Genomic DNA, 18,403 nt, shown 5'->3' on the forward strand with positions numbered 1-18,403 from the left:
TTTTCATTGCACCTTTTCTCAGGTTTTGCCTTTGCGCGCCACTGGGGGCGGCACACACCCTGACAGGCTCAGCTCAGGGCGCCCAAACCCTATCCCTCGTGGTGCATTCTGGGACTTTATGTAAAGCCAACATGGCAGCCTCCTGCGCCAGAACACTCACTAAGGTCGGCTTGTCTTTTCTGGAGTCTCCAGCAGCCCGTCGGTCCGGCGCCTTCTCCTACCTGCTGGGGAATGTGGGCGCGCACGGATCCAGGAGGGCGTACGGCACCGGCGGAGCGGGGTTCCGGTCCAAACTGCTCTCCGGTGTGCGCCAAGGGGGAGCCAGGGTGCTGGGCTGCGCCTTCCTGCTGGGTGGAGGTTTGGGTTTATATCAGACTGTGAAGCTGTCCGTCCAGCAGCACCTGGCCGAGGAGGAGAGGAAGGTCAGTGAGGTAAGTGGGTGTCTTTGATCATCACCGTCTGCCTGCAGTAAGCTCACCTGCCTGAGGTGTGTGCAGCCCGGGTCACTTGTCAGACCCCAGCGGCTGCGGACATCTGCCACTTCTTCTGAATACTGCCTTTTATTGTGTTTCTACTGGAGTAGAAACACAATAAAAGCTTTCAAAATGCGCCGTTGTTTAGTTTTAAAATTAAGTTTACAGATTTGTCTGTAACGTTTTGCTTTTACTGGATCTGCTCTGTATGAACTACAGGCGGTCTGCTTTACGGTGTGTTAGTGGCTGGAGAAATGCTGTGGATCACTGCTGTCTGTGTGTCTGCAAACGTTTCCAAACTCTGGGCCTGGATCCCCTTTATCTGTACGTGCACAGCTGTAATAGCCATCAGCAATAAACCTTTGCAGTCACTGTGCTTCACAAACGTTTGCTCTTGAAGCCTTGAGGTGTTCTTGCACATGGTTATATATATATATATATATATATATATATATATATATATATTAGTGTCGCAGAATTGTGCACCTCACCCTCCTTTCTTTCCCACACACCTGCACTGAGTAGGAGACGCTCTGTATCTCATTGTACATGTGTATAGTGACAATAAAAGGTATTCTATTCACCCACCTGCAATGTGTTGCAGGTTTAACTTAGCATTTATAAGCAGTATTATCACCTTATCAAGCACCACTAGCTTTGCATAATTCACAGTTCATAATAATCCTTATCTCATACTTGTCTCTCATGCTCCCCCTCAGTAGCTATATTCAGGTCCTGCCTCTTTAAACACCTCCTGCCCCACACCCCTTATTAAAAGCCCACTTTCTTTTGATTGGCCAGCTTCCATTAGCCTGTTGTGGAGTAGTATTAGTTCTTTCAGATCCATAGACAGTATAAAAGATGGACAGAAAAATAAGCTTGCATTCTTTTTAGCAGCCCTTTGCCAAGCTGGGGGTGGCAGCTCTTAAGTGTCCACATACTTTAGCCTCATAGCGCTCTCCTTTCCTCTGCTGCCTCCTTCCAGGCTCCAGGAGGCAGTCTGAAGCTGACCCTGTACCAGTACAAGACCTGCCCGTTTTGCAGCAAGGTGCGAGCCTTCCTGGACTACCACGGGCTGCCGTATGAGATCGTGGAGGTGAACCCGGTGATGAGGAAGGAGATTAAGTGGTCTACCTACAGAAAGGTGCCCATCCTGATGGTGGATGGTGAGGTGGTAAGACATTTGATGTCATCTTAAATCTTTGAGAGGGGGGGGGGGGCACTGTTGAGAGAACAAAGTTAAGACTTGTTATGTTTTTGTCAAACATTCAGACAGATTTTAATTTCTGGCATGCCTTCATAACCCTCACTCACCACAATTTATATATTTTATATTATTTTAAGGATATTGTCTTAAAATCCCAACACTAAGAGCAGTCTGAGGACTGGGCTTCTGGCTCACAGGAGTCACTTACTCACAGAATTTGTATGACAGAAAATAAAGAAAAGCATGTCCGCAAAAAAAAGAAGAGAAACCTTTGTCCAGTCTCTAATTAAGTACCTAAAAAATGTGCCGGTTTTTCCTGTGAAACCCTTCATGTCCTGCTCTATTTCCTTTTTTTTTAAATCTGCAGCAACTGAATGACTCGTCTGTCATCATCAGCTCGCTCAAGACCTATTTAGTCAACAAGTAAGTTGTGACTTCCTTCACTTATTTCATGAGGAATTTTGTTTAGATTTTCTGTTAATCACTTCGAATAAAGCTCTGAGAAATAATTTGATAGTGTAAAATCTATAAAATCTCAGGTGGGAAACTCTGTGGTTCAAATACATCCCACCCTGATCAGAGCATTAAAACTAAAATGCAGAAAAAACTATTTTAAAAGTCTTGTTATTAAAAAATGTTATTATAATGTTATTATTGTACTTGATATATGTGAAGTTTATTTCTATATTTTACTGAGAAAATATTAGAATTTAGAAAATATGCTGATTGTTATTCGACTAGTTAAATCCTTGGTCTTGTGTTCTGAGGGCAGGGTTTCTTATTTTGGTTTCCAAAGAAGTAACAATGCAATACATTTAAATAAACCTCACAGTTTGGATGCTTGGGTTAATATTTTAAGAAAAACATTTGTAAAATTTCTGTGGGGGGGGTTAAGTGACCCACTGCAGCAAGTGTGTTGTTATTTAATACTAATTGTAAAAACATAATTTAATGTTTCATTCTTACTTCCTTTGGTGTGGAATACACTTGGATGTGATTTTTATCCAGCTCAGTGTTCTTGTCTTGAAATGGCATCAGTAAGCCAGTGTGGCCACAAGAGGAACTGCAGTTCCTCTTGTGGCCACATGAGGCTGGATCCAAAAGTGAGCACGTCACTATAGATGCCCCGTGTTAAATGGTCAAACTGTACACTAGAAATATATTGTCAAAAAATAGAGTGGATAGTTTCTCTCTTCATAACAGTTCTTAGTGGGGCTCATCCACCTGGATAAATGAGTTGGAGGCATCAAAAAATCTTTACCTTTGGGGTTTTTTTGCAGGAAGAAGAGCATGTCCGACATCCTTCGCTGCTACCCGGAGATGAAGTCGGTGAATGACAGGGGGAAGGAGGTGATCGAGTACAACAACAAGTACTGGCTGATGCTGAGCGAGGGCGAGACCGTCGCAGTTTACCCACAGAAGGAAATGCAGAAGTAAGCCAAGCCCTGTTTCTCACACGCAATTATTAGCGGACTCTTATTTTGAAAGGTAGCACGTGGGTGTAACCCAAAGACTGTGGAGCATTATTGCTCTCAGGCTTGTGATTGGTCAGCTGATATGAAGCCTCTACTTTTAGCAATGGGAGATTTCTGTTTTCATCATTCTAATGAAGATCTGTGTGATGAGCATCTGTTGGAAGGAAAAATCTTAAATCTGCATGAAAATGTGGTGGTGGTGGAGTTTTCTGCAAACTAAAGTCATGTGGTCCGCATCAGACCGCGACTCCATCTTTTCTGTGGATCGTAAATGTTTTCTGCTCTGATTTCAGAGAGGAGATGAAGTGGCGTCAGTGGGCTGACGACTGGCTCGTACACCTCATATCTCCCAACGTGTACCGAACCACCAACGAGGCCCTGGCCTCCTTCGACTATATCGTACGTGAGGGCAAGTTTGGTACTTTTGAAGGCTTCTTTGCCAAATATGTTGGCGCTGCGGCCATGTTTGTCATCTCCAAAAGGCTGAAAAGTCGGTATGTGGTGTTAGATAACAGGCTATCGCGTTTCTGGTAATTTTAAGGTTTTTGGGGACGTGAGGTATTAATTTTCACTCCTTTGACCCAACAGACACAATCTCCAGGACGACGTCAGGGAGGATCTCTACAAGGCTGTCAACGACTGGGTGGCAGCCATTGGCAAGAATAGGAAGTTCATGGGTGGAGATCAGCCCAACCTGGCAGACCTGGTGAGGAAACGCAGCTTAGGTCCAGCTCAGGCTTGGTCCAGGGTCCAACTTAGGCTTGTTACTAATTTAATGTACGTAAATTAGCCTGATTAAAGCTTCACCACAGACCGATAGAGATAGAAAGAGGTAGTTTTCAGGTCTGAAAAGTGAAGCCAGTGTTGAAGCAACTTAAACCTGTTTTCTGTAATGGTCAGCAGGTGCTTGAATAATACATCTTGTTCTGCAGATGTTTTAGAAAACACGCACTGATGGCCTCGAATACAAATTTTAGGTCTAGATTACTAATATTTTGTCCATGTGCCTGTTCGTTGTGTATCTCCAGCTGTTGATTTGCTCCACCTCACTTAAACTCGGCAGGTGTGATGCTGACGAGCTGAATAAGTGCTGTAACAAGTTTAATGTTGTGTGGATGAGCTGTTCTCATCTTATTTTGGCTAAAAGTTGGTTTCTGTTATCAGCGTTTCCCCTGCGGTGACTACTCCTGCTCCACGCTGCATGTTGGGGGCGGGGCCTACATACACGCTGATCCATGTTGGTTTGATTGACATTGTGAGGACATTCAATCCCATTATTGCCCTCTCAAGCCTCTTACCACTAAGCTAACCCTTAACATAACTTTAAAACTAAGTCTTAACCCCCAGAAGCGAGAGCTCGCCACAGTGTGTGATGTGTTTGCAGACCATCTATAAAGGACAGTTACAAAAATAACTTGGTTACACTCCCCCAGATGGAGGCGCTGCATTGGTGCCCAGTTTGTTCTACGTTTACAAAAAATGTGTGTACTTTCCTTTAAACATCTGTAGTTCAAAAGGATCATTTTCTTGCTGGTGTTCACATCAATGTGAGTGCCATCAAGAAAGTTACTCTTTGTATTTGTGCTTGTTTTAAAGCATAATGTTTATTGTTACTGTAAAAGTAACACTTTAATTACACAATTTTAGTATTTTTATTTTAGTTACTTTATGTAACAAAACCAGGCAGATAGCACTGGATGGAACACTTTACTGTGTGACTGACAACCATTAGCCAATGAGCATGTAGATCTACCTCACAATTCTAACATCCAATTTAAAAACACGACAAAATGGCTTCACTATGTCCATCCTTAGTATACAGTCCATTATATCCACTCCTTTATGACATCACAGAGATCCAAGAGCAGAAAAAACCCCTGAAATATGGCATTTCGACCAGTCCCTGAGCTTTTGGCTCACAGGGATTGCCTAATTATTTGAAACTCTGGTCATGTTTCATACAAGCAGCCACAATTTTAACAGTGAGTAAACTTTAGGAAAAAAGTTATTCTTAATCTTCAGGCTTTGCACCTGTGCTCTTCTGTTACAGTCAGTGTTTGGAGTCCTGAGGGTGATGGAGGGCCTGCAGGCGTTTGATGACATGATGGCGAACACCAAAGTGAAATATTGGTACAGACGCATGGAGAGCGCCACGCTCAACCACGAGGGTCTTAACGCTGAGCCTTATAAACACTGAACAGTAAAAGCTCCTGAAGGACGGCAACCAGAAGACGACCACCGCCAGGTCTTGTAGTGGTCACTCAACTTCCTGAACCTGTTAATTCTTGTGAGTGGGTTTTTAATTGACTCCATCATTAACAGAGCTGCTTTTGTGGATCAAATCGGCTCGTTTAAAGGTCTGTCATTTTTACTGGCCTCTAGTGGTGAAATAGACGAACTGCAACAACATCATCACTGAAACACTTGATCTTGTTTTGTTATTTTTAAGGAACAGAAAAGTCACATCTTCAGAGTACGGTTAAAGGAGAAATCTGCACATATTCATGCAGCTAGTCTTCTTCATCCACATATTTTTGAATTACTTTAGGTTTTTTCCATTCTCATTCATCAGGCAGTCTACAGTGTGGCTATGAACAAAATTAAACTGATTTCCAGGTCGAGACTGGTGTGTGAAGGAAAGACGTGATTGTTCCCTACGCTGGTTTGTCCTTTTGAACATAGGAATTTAGAAACTGGCTGTATAAATTATTTCTTGTAACACTGTTTATTTCTGAGCTAGAGTTTTACGCCTACTTATCTCACATGGGAAAATCTTGGAAATCAAAATCGTCTGTGCTCAGGACTGCAGAGTCTGAGGCTCGTTTCTGCAGCTTTGTGTGGAAAAACGGTTCATGTTCTCTGTATTTATTTCAGATGATTGTTCCTCTGATGCAGTGTCGGTCAAGCCATGACGAATCGATATGTTCTGCGACTGTTTGGGTAAAAAATGTACGAATAATCATCGAGCTGGCACCGAATGTGTTTAATATGCAATATTTCAGCCGCAGCTGAAGTAACTGTAATAAAAACGACTCCGTGTGCATAGATGTAAAAAGGTCAAATAAAAAAGGTAAACATGAAGGTTGTCTCTTTTTAAACCACATGTTGGTGCAGTTAATGTGTTACAGTTTTATAAAAATGTGTGTTTCTGATCTAAAACCCGCAGCACAAGGGCCGGTGTCCTGCAGGCTTTAGATCTCACCCTGGGCCAACACACCTGAATCAAATGATTAGTTCATTACCAGGCCTCTGGAGAACTTCAAGACATGTTGAGGAGCTAATTTAGCCATTTAAACCAGCTGTGTTGGATCAAGGACACATCTAAAACCTGCAGGACACCGGCCATTGAGGCCTGGAGTTCCCCATCCCTGGTTTAAGGGGTAAATTAGGTTAGAGTTTAAAGGGTTAAGCCACATGCTTGAATACCAGTTTTTACTGAATTACACTTCAGTCTCACTTCATCTACTTTAGGCATTTAAAATCTTACGAAAAATTGTTTCAGGACATTTTAATGCAAATTAAAATCTTATTTGTAGCATAAGGAATTAAGGTCCTTTTAGGACCATGTCCCCCTATGAAGGCCTTCCTGGAAACCCTAAATCTTAGACTATTCCTCTGTGTCAGCACCTTCACTTTGTCTTCTGGCGTTCCTTTTGGGCTCGCCATATTGGCTTCCATCTCAACCCATCCTAGCAACCTTTTCTGTCACGTCAACCGTCTGCATGTCCTTCACTAAATCTATGAATCGTCTCTCTAGAAGGTATATCCACCATTGTTCCTCTGCACTCATCCAAACTGCCCGGCCTCCGAAATACTTATTTCTGATCCTGGTCACTCCCAGTGAAAATCTAAGCATCTTCAGCTGTGCTCAGCTCTTTTCCATAGTGCCACCATCTCCAAACTACACATGACAGCAGGTCTTGGATCTTTGTGAAGACAAACATGTCGAGCCCCCTACATGCAAAGTGGGGCAGGGAGCAGTCACTGCAGATAAAACACTGCAAACAGACAACCTTTAGCCAAAATATAAGAACAGTTCATCCAAATGACCTCAAACTTGGCAGTAAACATACTGTAACCCTCTGAAACACAGCTGCCATGTTTGAAGAGGTTCAGTTAAATGGAAGCTAAGATACAAAGACCACATCTCTCAGAGAAATAGTAAAATAACATCTACAGTTTTGATCTTGTGTGAGAAGACAAGCTGCACATTCCTTCCAGAAATCAAAGCCCCAAATTGCATTCATTCATCTTCATCAGTGCATATAAACTTCTGACAGCTGTACATTGCAAATTTGCTCAAAATGTCATGTCAGACAGTTTAAAATACACAGAACAAGCCCCAAATAATCTGATTTTAGAAGATTAAAGCAAAAAAATAATAATAATGTGACAGACTTCTACAACGCGATGAGCAAAAGCAAGAAATCCAAAAGGGAAATTTTCCACTAAGTGTTGATTGATTTTATTTCATTTAGTTTGCACATTTTCAACAACTGTAGACTGCACTAATTCTGGTACCAATACATTTGTTTATTCTTCATCACATTCAGAAAACAATCACTTTGAGTTTCACTTTACAAAACAGTCTGCGATCATTTCTGGATCAAACCTTTGGTTTCTCTCATGGACAATGATTTAAAACAACACTTCAAACCATGAATTTTTGCTCCACACAGTGAAAAAATAAATAAAAAGTCCAAATCATTTGACACAATTTGATTTGAACAGAAAATATTAAGGCTGAATAAACAGATTTCTACCTGCTCTGCTAAAACGTTGCAAGTAAGCAGCTTCTCTCTCTTCAGGATGATGAAACTTATGTTGAGAGCTGTAAACAAAACGACGACACTGGAAACCTCACTGACTTGGACGCATTAAAATCAACACGTCCTCATTTTCTCATGTTTTACTCCACTCAGAAATCAAAGCAGGCACATCTGGCCACCTGAGCAGATGACCCGAATCTGCTTCTTCAGGTCGGATGTTAACAGAGCAGCCTTTAAAGGTAATTTTTGTAATTTGCCCTCTGCGGGATCTAAACCCCTCACCACCAGGGGGCAGCATTTTACCAGCAGCGTTGCTGAAGTGTTTAGAGACGTGTGCGGCTGCTCTTTTATTATTTTATCCATTTCCTCTACAAGCTTTGCCTTTTGTCAGGCTGTGTTTACCTGGTTAAATAAAGGTTAAACTTACTCACTGCACCATCTGGTGGTATAAAATTGATACTGCACAGCATTAGAACCCAGCCTGAGTTTAACTTCAGCAGATCTCTCTTCATCTCTAAAATAAAGTATGATAAAGTCAAAGCAGTTCTGCTGGTAGCTTCAATTTTGGAAGGTTTTAAAGCATTTTTAAAAACAGAGGGATTTTCAAGAAGAACCTTTAAAAGCATCAATCATTTGATTTTTACTTCATCGACAAATAATTTTGTTTCACTTTCTGATTTCAGTAGCTTTTAATCCAGTTTTTATTAATCAATCTCACCACATTTTGTTCCAGTATGTCAGAGATCTGAATGATCAAATGTTGCCAGCTGCCTACACAGACTCTGCGTGAGTAAGGCGATAGACGCGTGAGCAGCAATGGTGGAAATGCACCGAAGTATCGACAAATAAGACGACATTCGCCGGTGTCTGCGCAGCTGAAACACTTTAAAACTGGTCAGTTATTTTTGTAATAGAGATTTTGCTGTTTTTGTGCCACAAAAAGGAGAAAAACAAGAAGGTAAACTATTAAAAATTATTATCTGAATCAGCAAAATAATTTAACGTGAAAGTTAAGGCTGTGAAAGCGTCTCTCTTTAGGAGGAATGACTCGACACACCTGGGAATTAAAAAAAACAAAAAAAAACAAAAACACAACCCTTAAGAAAAGCTCAAGAATTTCAGCAGAAAAGCAGCCAATGAAGTTAAGGTTAAAAGTACCCCACAGGTGTCTACAGGTCTGCTTCAGGTCAGCAGAAGCAGATGTGACCTCAAAAATGTGACCTCACAAACGCAGAGGACTCGTGAGGCTTCCAGTGTGTGACGTCAGTGTGTGACGTCAGTGTGTGACGTCAGTGTGCTCATTTAGATAAAAACTAAAACCACAGGACAACTTTTTCCCCTCTTTCCACTCACAGATGCTCTCAATTCATTTCTGCCTGACTCAGTCCTACAATGGCGTCGTCACCCAGCGCAGGTCCTCATCGGTCAAGACCTCCAGAACCCGGAGCCCAGCTGGCCTCTGGGCGGACTGATCTGTCGTCTCTGCAGCGATGTCTGAGATAAAACACAAAAACAATCATTTCAATAAAAGCATAACACTGCACTGGTACTGTGTGTAATAACAGACAGCATCTCATCATTAAGCCCCTTAAAATGTTGAGCTGATGTTTAAACTCAGCTCAGTGAGAATACAACTTAATTCCAAAGTTTTAATCCAGCTCAGCGTCACCCAGTTCAGTTCAAATATTACAGAATTTCTCAAATCTGTGCCATTTTTGCTCCGTCTGCTTTCAAAGTCAGAGTCTCTAAAATAAGACTTGTAGCTGAAGTCAAACCTTTTCTATAGCTTCACTTTTAAGTGCTCAAGTAGATTAGGCCACCAGTCTGTAAACACTCATAATCCAGACGAGATCTACTTCACACCCGTTTCTGTAAACAGTACACCGGTTTTAATTATGTTCCCTTTTGTTTTACAATCATTATTTACCCCCCAACTGTTTTACTGTTTGCCATGCAGCACTTTGAATTGTAAATCAACTTCTTTTTGGCCTTTATTTAATTTTATTTCTGAATAATTCAGCAGTTTGAATTATAGGAGGTGCAAGAAGGAGAAAAAACCCAAGCATGGAATTACAGAGTTTTATCAGGGAAGGAAATATTTCTCTCTGGGTTTACAGCAGATCGATATTAAAGCCGTTAATCTGCAGGTTTAGTTTCAGACGCTTCCCTTTATTTGCCAGTTAAATTTCACATTTACCAAACAGCTTATTAAACTCTTACTGTTTTGTTTTTTTATATAGATTACAGTAATGAGCACTGCTGTTGTTGAAGCATTTTCTAACCATCGTGTGGTTTGTTCGCTCAGTCGCAGCTTCATGGCTGCAGACCTGTGATGACCGAAGGGCTCAGCATGGTTCTCGCTGGCAGTGCCTTGGAAAACCGCAGGGAGCCTCGGACAGCCCGTCTACCCGCAGAGAGCGTCTGTTGATGGAGGCTGTGTCCGCAGTATGAGTCAACTGGTCTGGTGGCTACTCTCATTTGTGCCGTTGTCGGTCCATCAGCTCGCCGTGGAGTAGAGTGAAGTTAAAACACGCAAAGAGCTAAAATGAGGGAACCAGTTTAGCTCACGGGGTGAGCAGGCGACCATATGCCAGAGTGGCCAGGGTGTGAATCTGACCCGAGGAACTTTACGGAATATTTTCCCTTCACTCTCGACCATCTAATATCGGCAAAAAAACATTAAAAAAAAGAAAAAGAAAAAAGAAGAAGAGCTGAAGTGAAGCAAACCATAAAAACAACGTCTCCACTGCAGATACTGTCTGCAGTTTTCAAGCTGGATGTTTATTTGATGCTTTTCCATGTTTTCCTGCCGCTCCCTTCCCTGTTGCGTTTCCCAGAGGACTGCACAGGAACGTGTTTGTGTACACTGAAAAGCCCTCTCTTTAAATAACTACAAACTGCCACCTGCTCATCTGCCTTCATCTCACAGCATCCCACCATCCTCTGCATGTCACAATACACCCATGAACCGCCTCTGTAGTCTTCCCCTTATCCTCATGCCTGGCAGCTCCATATTAAACCTCCTTTGTCAAGTATGTCCACTTTCGATCGTGGCTCAAGAGTTGGGAGGTCGCCTTATAATCTGAAGGTTGCCGGTTCGAGCCCCGGCTTGGAAAGTTTCGGTCGTTGTGTCCTTGGGCGAGACACTTCACCCGTTGCCTACTGGTGGTGGTCAGAGGGCCCGGTGGCGCCAGTGTCCGGCAGCCTCGCCTCTGTCAGTGCGCCCCAGGGCAGCTGTGGCTACAATGTAGCTGCCATCACCAGTGTGTGAATGTGTGGATGACTGGATATGTAAAGCACTATACAAATACAGGCATTTACCATTTCCCTCCTCTCGGATGCAATCGTGGTACCAGAGAACTAGCAGGAGTCACTTTTCATCAGTGTTATCAATCTTTTTATTTGGAAGAGCAGAGACTGCTTGGGATTCACTCACGTACTCATAAATTCCTTTACAGTCTGCACATGTCTGTTTTAAGGATTCATTGAGCTAACATCCAAACCTTCACAACATGTCGGGGGGGGGTCACATACCTCCAGGAACTGTTTGAGTCTGATGACTGAGCCCATCTGTCCACTGCTGGTCACCGCTTCAATCCTGCACAGGAACACTTCTAGGTTAAACCTCTCACATGACTGCTGCAGGTGAAATGTTTACTGTTAAAACGTGCTTTCTACCTGGGGAAGTATTCCTCTTTCAGTAGCAGGATGAGCTTCCAGAACTGGCTCCGATACTGGTTCATCAGAGCGTTCCCACAAACCTGAAGGAAACAACGCTCAGGAGTTATCCACAGCTGCTTTCAGCGACAAAGAAACTGAAGTTTAGATTTAGGTTTAAAGAGTTTCAGGGACTGTGGTCATTTCACCTGACACTTTTTCATGGTTCATGGGCCGGTAATGCAAGCCGCTGATTGTTTGAAGCAACAAACACACCTGATAATGTGCAGGATGTGTCCAGACTCACCTCTAGAAAGTCAAACAGCAGAGTCGCTGTGACGTCTGCCAGAGGCTCCATGTTGAGCATCTGAGCCAACCAACGCCAGCCGTGGTTCAGACCATGAGGAACGGGCTGAAACAAAAAAATAAATAACTACATTTTTGAAAAAGTGAGGGACTTTTAGACATTATAGGCAACTTTAGGTTTAGCCTTGGACAATTCATTGCCATGGTAACTAAGATGCTCCAGAGTAAGTTACGCCCAATGATTGAGACCAATCAATTCTCCTGAAAACCTCCTCGATGCACAGAAATAATATATCTTCTCTTCCCCCGTTATTTGTTTGTTTTTTCAAACTGCGTCTTTAGTCTTTCTCGTTTCCTAATAAGAATCAGGAAGAAATCTCTGCCTCCTCAGTCTGAAGTTTTGCTTGTTTGACATTATAAAAGCAGGAAGCGGGACCGTTTTTACCCCTTGTTTGGAGCTGTAGGGCCACTTCAGCTGGATGATGGCGGCGTAGAGGCGAATCATCCCGGACATCCTCTTCAAGAAACTGTCCTGACCTTCGACCCCAGAGTCGTCTACACGGTAACCAAGAATCCTCTGGTATTCATCCACGGGCGTGCCCTCCTTCATCGGAGGGTAGTGAGGGATTGCATAGGGGCATTTCTTGTGCAGGTGGGCGAGGATGAGGTCTCCCACCTGAGGGTGCAGCTCCCAGACTCCAGAAGCCACCACGGCGATGGGGAAGGCCGCTTCGTGGTGAGACGCCACTTCCTCCTCTCCTTGTTTCTACACAGCCAAAATATAAATAAATAAAAGATATTAAAAAAATAATAATTGAAAAATCACAGCTTCTTCTTGCTTATACAAATACTACAAAATATATCAAATTAACAAAGGATTACTTCACAAACAAACAAAAACAGACTTCTGTGTCGAATCATTCGTTTTGTGCGCACGCTCACCACAAACTTCTCCGCCAGTTTGTAGCTGGCGAAATCGAGACCCTGCGGATGTTGTGAGGTGGATACCGATTTCCCCCCAGACACGACCGGCCGTCCCGACAGAAGCTTGTCGATCTTGTCGAAGATTTCTCGGAGCTGCGATCCGGAGTTGCTGGCGATCTGACTGACAGGGATGGTGGCAGCTTTCTGGAGCTCCAGCTTCAGTTTCTTTGTCTGGGAGAAATTAAACCACTCGAGTCATAAACAGACAGTGAAGACGTTTCGTGTGTGTCAGCTTGTGTTTGAGCTGCTTTTTAAAAATGTTTTAATGAAAGAATTAAATGAAGTTTTCAAACTGAGATGATTTCACACCATCAGCTCCTATGATAAAGTTATTACGGCTCGAAAATGGTAGCCAAAATAATAATAATTATTATTATAATTATTATTAAAAAATAAATAACCCAACTTATTATATTATAAGTTGAGTAATTATATATTAAAAAATAAATAAATAAAAATCTATACTATTAAATCCTCCGAATGTAATTCAGTAATTTTATTACGTGTACTTTTCAGTTTTAGCATCTTTTTTTTTCCCCATTCCCATGTAAATTTTGCTATTTATTAATTCATTTTAATTATTTTTCCTTCCCTTTCAATTTAACCTCTGTGCATTTATTTATTTTTATTTTATTTATAATTTGATAAATATTTTTATTTTATTCCATTTTATTTATTTATTCAAGGACAAACAGCTCTCTAGACTTTGAACAACAGAGTGCTGTGTCCAAGGAGTGCCACAACAGGGGGCAAATAACAAATGAAAGAAATCAATTTTATGAATTCATTATACAAATATTTATGTGAACTAATTGAATTGCAACAGTATATATTTTTTACTTTCTTTTTTGTATTTATTTTGGCAGTTTTGGTCCTTGGGTAATTGGTGAGCCTATAACTCAGATAACACTCAGTGTCAAAGCTAAATTTGAATTTTTAATGACCAAATGCTGTCTTTAATTCTTTTCAGCTGAGTGGGTCAGGTGGGAACCCCTCATATCAAACATGGAAACATGCTTTGAGAACAATGGAAAGAGGCCAGTCACAGAGTTATTAAAAGAGGACGAAATTTCCTTTCGATGTCCCTGAGAATTCAGTGACCTGCGGTGTTAAAACATTTCTCATTTGCACCAGTAATGATACATGAACCAGGACTGAGATCTTTAAGGTCATCACTTAAATAATTCCTAGTTCAAAGTCCAGATCCTAAAGTAAAAGCCTACACAGACACAGAAACCATCAACCAAGTCCATCATTTCATAAATTATGGATTAATGGATTCACTACTTAAAGAATTAATCTATTAAATTAAAATATTGCTGGAATGGTCTTTGTTGGGACCTTTGTAGGTAAAAACCTTTAAGAATGTCACAGTCCTTCCTCCGTCATCTCAAAGTCTTTCATCTGAATGTGAACAAACCCACCTGTCCGTCTTTTGCAGAGCTGAGCTGTTCGAAGGACTGAGCGCACCGAGAGGCCGCCTCCTGCAGATCCTTGTACCACTTCAGCGTGACGTCTTCAGCGCTGTTCTGCAACCCTGCAGGAAGAGGTTCAGTATGAAATGGTGAAAACACTCAGCAATATATCTGGATAAGGGGGGGTAAATAAATAAATTAGTCAAAATCCATACTTTGGTCTATATTTATTCTCCAAATTATTTTATGCAAACAGGATGTTTTGTTTTGTGCACAAGCTGCTGACAACACCTCCAGCTGTACAGATGCATGACGCAGCTAAGCCTTCTCCTTCATCACCTTTCCTCTGTGCCTTCTCTTTGGCCAGCTGTGCCGCCTTCTTCTCCCCCTCCTGCTTCGCCAGCAGCTCCGCCTGTTTCCTGCGCTCCTCCTCCTGCTCTTGCTCCTTCTTTTTCTTCTCTCGAACATTGGCCGCTTCCTCCTGCATCAGCCGAATAAGCGCTCTCATCTCGTGCAGGGCTCGCTCTGCCACAGTCATGTCCTCCAAGCTGGGGAAGTTGCCCTGAAATAGGCAGAACACATGCATTTCATGAGTACAAGCAGAAATTAGGAGGAGCATAAACCTTAAAAATCTCGATGTAAACCGACCTCTGCAGTCTTTCGCACCACCTCCGACACCTGGGAGCACAGCTGGTTCCCTCGGGTGCTGTAGGAGCTGAGGCTGGCCGGTGGGAGGTCCGTCTTGGTCTGGGTGGAGGGCTCAAGCAGCTGGTTGAGCTGCAGGATCTCCTCCTGGATGCTGTTGAGGCTACGCAGTCTCTCCCTGCCCTCCGCCTGCCTTTGCCTCTCGAGTTCTGCCTCCCGAAGACGCTGCTGCTCTGCCTCCCTCAGCCGTAGGTTGACGAGCTGACGGACAAACAAAAAGCATGAACAGCACAGGAACGAGATAACTTTTTCTACCCCACTGAGCACAAGAAATGCCCCTGTATGTGCAGGAGATCATTACTACAGCAGACTACCAAAAATAAAGAGCATCTACTTCTCCTGCTGCAGAGCTCTGCACATCCAGCATCTCACAATCTGTTTCACACTTTGAAACATGCACAATTTTTGTAAGGTTAACAAGCAAAATTAAAGACTTCAGTAAACAACTTGACAAACAGGGGTTTAAGCTTCACGTTTCCTGAACTTTCCACGTACCGTTATTCTACGCCGCTGCTCCTCCTTCAGCTTCTCTTGACGCCCGATGCTCTCCTTCGTTCTGCAGTACAGGAAGTGGAAAACCAGACCAGGTGTTTAATCGCATGTAACGTTTCAGACATTTTTAAGCATTTTAATCATTTCGAATGAGTCATGATTTCCCTTACTCTCTTTCCATCATGTCCCTCATACTCTGGTACTCCTGCCTCTGCTTCAGCTCCATGAGCTCCTCAAAGCGTTTCAGCTGCTCTGACTCGGCGCTCGCAACCGCCGCTACGAGCTTCTCCTGCATCTCCTGCCGCACCCTGAGGGCCAACTGAGTCGATAGATAGAAGACAGTCTGGTGAGACCCTTACCAAGTATATAGTACGCAGGGGTCAACATGCAAAATATATAACTCTGATCAGCAAGCCAGCAGAGGTTAGTATGAAGAAGTTTAGACCCATTTCCAGTAATGTGTAAGCGTCTAACATTACATGCTTTTCCATAAACTGTAACTGGAAATCCTGAACATATTCATATGTTTAGATTACATGTTAGTTTCTAAAAACAAAAGCTGAAAGCAAACAAACTAAAATAAATACAATAAAACAAGTTGCTACTGACAAAAATCATAAGAGTTAAAAAAAAAAAAAACAACAACAAAAAAAAAAAACATTTGAAGTTAGGTTTGCAAATAAAATTAAATGTAAAAAAAAAGATGATCACTGTTAAGCTGTTTTTCAGTAAAAAAAAAATTAAAATAAAAAAAACACTGTCAAAAACTTGAACCTTAGCCTTTTCTCGATGCTCCTCCTGAACTTTGATGATACAGCCAGCCATCTCCATGGCTTTGGGAGACAGGAGGGAAATGGCAGGAAGTGACGTAGGACTGGAAACTCCACTGACATCTGCCTCTGGACTTTCATCCTTCACCTTATCACTAAGACTCTACAGAGCATCAGCATGAGGAAAAAACAAAGCAAAAACCATCAGGGTCAGATATTCAGTTAAATTGGAAAACTGTTTTACAACATGACACATAAGAGAGACATTGAGGACTTGCCTGTTCTCGCTCATTCTTTACAGACGCTGCTGCAGAAAATGCAGCTGTCCTGGCGCTGACATCGGCGACAGATCCGGTAGAAGAAATAGAGACTTCTGAGAGAACAGGGCTGGAGTCTCCGGATCTGGAGCCCAGGAAGGATGATGACTTCTGCAGGGGAGCCGAGCTGAGACGCTCCAATATGACACCAGCGATTGGAGACAAGCTTGGGGAGTCTTTACAACCTGCTAAAAGAGGCTACAAGAACACAAGCGGGCTTCGTTTACAGATGGTTTATACACAGAAACTGTATGCATCACTTATGTTGCCATATCCTTTCAGAAAGTAGGACTTCTTAAAGCCTGAAATGATTTTAACAAAACAAAACAAACACACTGGATTTTCCATGTAACACCTTCATGAGGAATCAGTGAGTTCATACCTCTGCTTTTATAAACATGGAGTTCAACAACAGAAATCTGTTTCAAATCACCCCTGACACTCGTCCCCTGCCTCCCCTTTCTTGTGTGCTGTCCATTTCTTTGGATGGTTTAAAGTCCTCTACCTTCACTACCTCTGCTCCTTACATCCTCACTGTTGCACCAGTCTCCTTCTCAAACACACACATTCCTTTTCCCTATATCGCCACCTACTCCCTCCTCACTAGTCTCACAATGTCATCCCTGAACCTCACAGTGTATACAGACTCTTGCCTGACCTCATCTGACAGCCTGCATGTCACCACCGCAAACAAGAAGAGCGGGATTATAGTTGACCATTGTCCACTGCCCTTGTGTGAAAATCTGGAACCGAAAATGGAATTCAGCCTCCCAAACTCGAAAAGCGCCATAAAAATCAACTTTGGTCTTTAAAAAAAAAAAAAATAGAATAAAAACCTTTCAAAGAAAGTCCTACTGGTCTTTGCGAGATAGATAGATAGATAGATAGATAGATAGATAGATAGATAGATAGATAGATAGATGCTTCACAGTTTATAAACGGAAGTCACGAAGTCACATTAGTTATCTGTCAAATAAAAGTAGCAATAAAAGTAGTCATTTGATGAAAATCCATAAAAGGATGTCTGAAGATTAAAAATAAAAAAAAGTACGCAACTATACTACGTTATTTGCGTAAATGCCTCTTAACACTTTGTTTTCAACCACTGTTTATTGATTAGCTTCCGAGCTGACTTCTTACTGCCTGATCTAAATGATTAAATTGTCACTTTGAATAAAATCCACCCTTGTAGTGATTATTCTAAACAAGCGTAGCGTGCTAACTTTAACTAGCTACCGTTTAGCTAGCTCTAGTTGTTTTTTTTTTAGCTACCTGGCGGCAACTCACCTCTCCCCTTTCCAACCAGAATGGGTCGAAGGAGATTTTCCCCTTTGGTGAATTTTTTAAGGCCTGTAAAGTTTCCCATCGTAGACTTTCAGAAGGCATCGCGAAACACAAAAAACTACAACTGATTAGCAGTAATGCTAGTCAAGTTTGAATCCGCCATACGGCGTTACATAAAATACAATCCGAAGAGAAACCACCGGACTTTACTAAGTTCCCATCTGGGACCTTTATATATTTATTTCTTTGCTATCTGTATAATCACACATCACAAAATGATAGAGATAACTCTATTATGCACTGTGATAATTTCTTTATTAGGTTCCCACAGTCCATTTTGCTAAGAAAGATTCCTAACTGAGTGACGTGACCCGAGGTTCACTTTCCTTTATTAAGAAAGGAAATTAGAAAACGCCTTCCTATAGTTCACAGCTGAACTGCTGTAAGAAAATCTGCTTCTTTTCCAGTTGCTTCGCGTGAAGAACATAGATTTATACAAACTCTCTAAATCAAGATTATGAGCTATATTAACTGATCAAAGTATTTTCA

General features: G+C 42.1%; 2 protein-coding genes across 2 annotated transcripts; one reads left to right on the forward strand and one right to left on the reverse strand.

Moving 5' to 3' along the window:
* Nucleotides 1-106: 106 nt before the first annotated feature.
* On the forward strand, nt 107-6,225 carry ptges2 (prostaglandin E synthase 2). Its single transcript, XM_085367542.1, has 7 exons — nt 107-431; nt 1,459-1,647; nt 2,048-2,103; nt 2,961-3,113; nt 3,449-3,649; nt 3,744-3,861; nt 5,206-6,225. The coding sequence occupies exons 1-7, from the start codon at nt 132-134 to the stop codon at nt 5,350-5,352; spliced, it is 1,164 nt and encodes a 387-aa protein (XP_085223668.1). The 5' UTR covers nt 107-131; the 3' UTR covers nt 5,353-6,225.
* Nucleotides 6,226-8,614: 2,389 nt separating this feature from the next.
* gle1 (GLE1 RNA export mediator) lies at nt 8,615-18,004 on the reverse strand. The gene is made up of 14 exons (XM_085367543.1): nt 17,858-18,004; nt 16,490-16,768; nt 16,258-16,416; nt 15,654-15,802; nt 15,487-15,547; nt 14,935-15,192; nt 14,626-14,848; nt 14,296-14,408; nt 12,830-13,042; nt 12,333-12,653; nt 11,889-11,993; nt 11,603-11,685; nt 11,459-11,522; nt 8,615-9,418 (listed from the first exon to the last, which is right to left on the reverse strand). Exons 1-14 carry the CDS (start codon nt 17,954-17,956, stop codon nt 9,350-9,352), a joined length of 2,196 nt encoding a protein of 731 aa, XP_085223669.1. The 5' UTR covers nt 17,957-18,004; the 3' UTR covers nt 8,615-9,349.
* Nucleotides 18,005-18,403: the final 399 nt, after the last annotated feature.

Source organism: Diplotaxodon limnothrissa, linkage group LG12 (assembly GCF_057381915.1).
Source record: "Diplotaxodon limnothrissa isolate DT_005_m linkage group LG12, D_limnothrissa_male_GT1.1, whole genome shotgun sequence".
Lineage (NCBI taxonomy): Eukaryota > Metazoa > Chordata > Actinopteri > Cichliformes > Cichlidae > Diplotaxodon > Diplotaxodon limnothrissa.

Bases quoted from the DNA above. Each gene is read 5' to 3' on its own strand.
- gle1 (XM_085367543.1), bottom strand. From the start codon at position 17,956: ATGCCTTCTGAAAGTCTACGATGGGAAACTTTACAGGCCTTAAAAAAT. The intron at 12,654-12,829 runs GTGAGCGTGCGC...TTGGCTGTGTAG, and splicing joins AACTGGCGGAGAAGTTTGTG to AAACAAGGAGAGGAGGAAGT. The intron at 11,686-11,888 runs GTGAGTCTGGAC...TGTTTCCTTCAG, and splicing joins TGCTGTTTGACTTTCTAGAG to GTTTGTGGGAACGCTCTGAT.
- ptges2 (XM_085367542.1), top strand. From the start codon at position 132: ATGGCAGCCTCCTGCGCCAGAACACTCACTAAGGTCGGCTTGTCTTTT. The intron at 3,114-3,448 runs GTAAGCCAAGCC...CTCTGATTTCAG, and splicing joins CCACAGAAGGAAATGCAGAA to AGAGGAGATGAAGTGGCGTC. The intron at 3,862-5,205 runs GTGAGGAAACGC...CTTCTGTTACAG, and splicing joins AGCCCAACCTGGCAGACCTG to TCAGTGTTTGGAGTCCTGAG.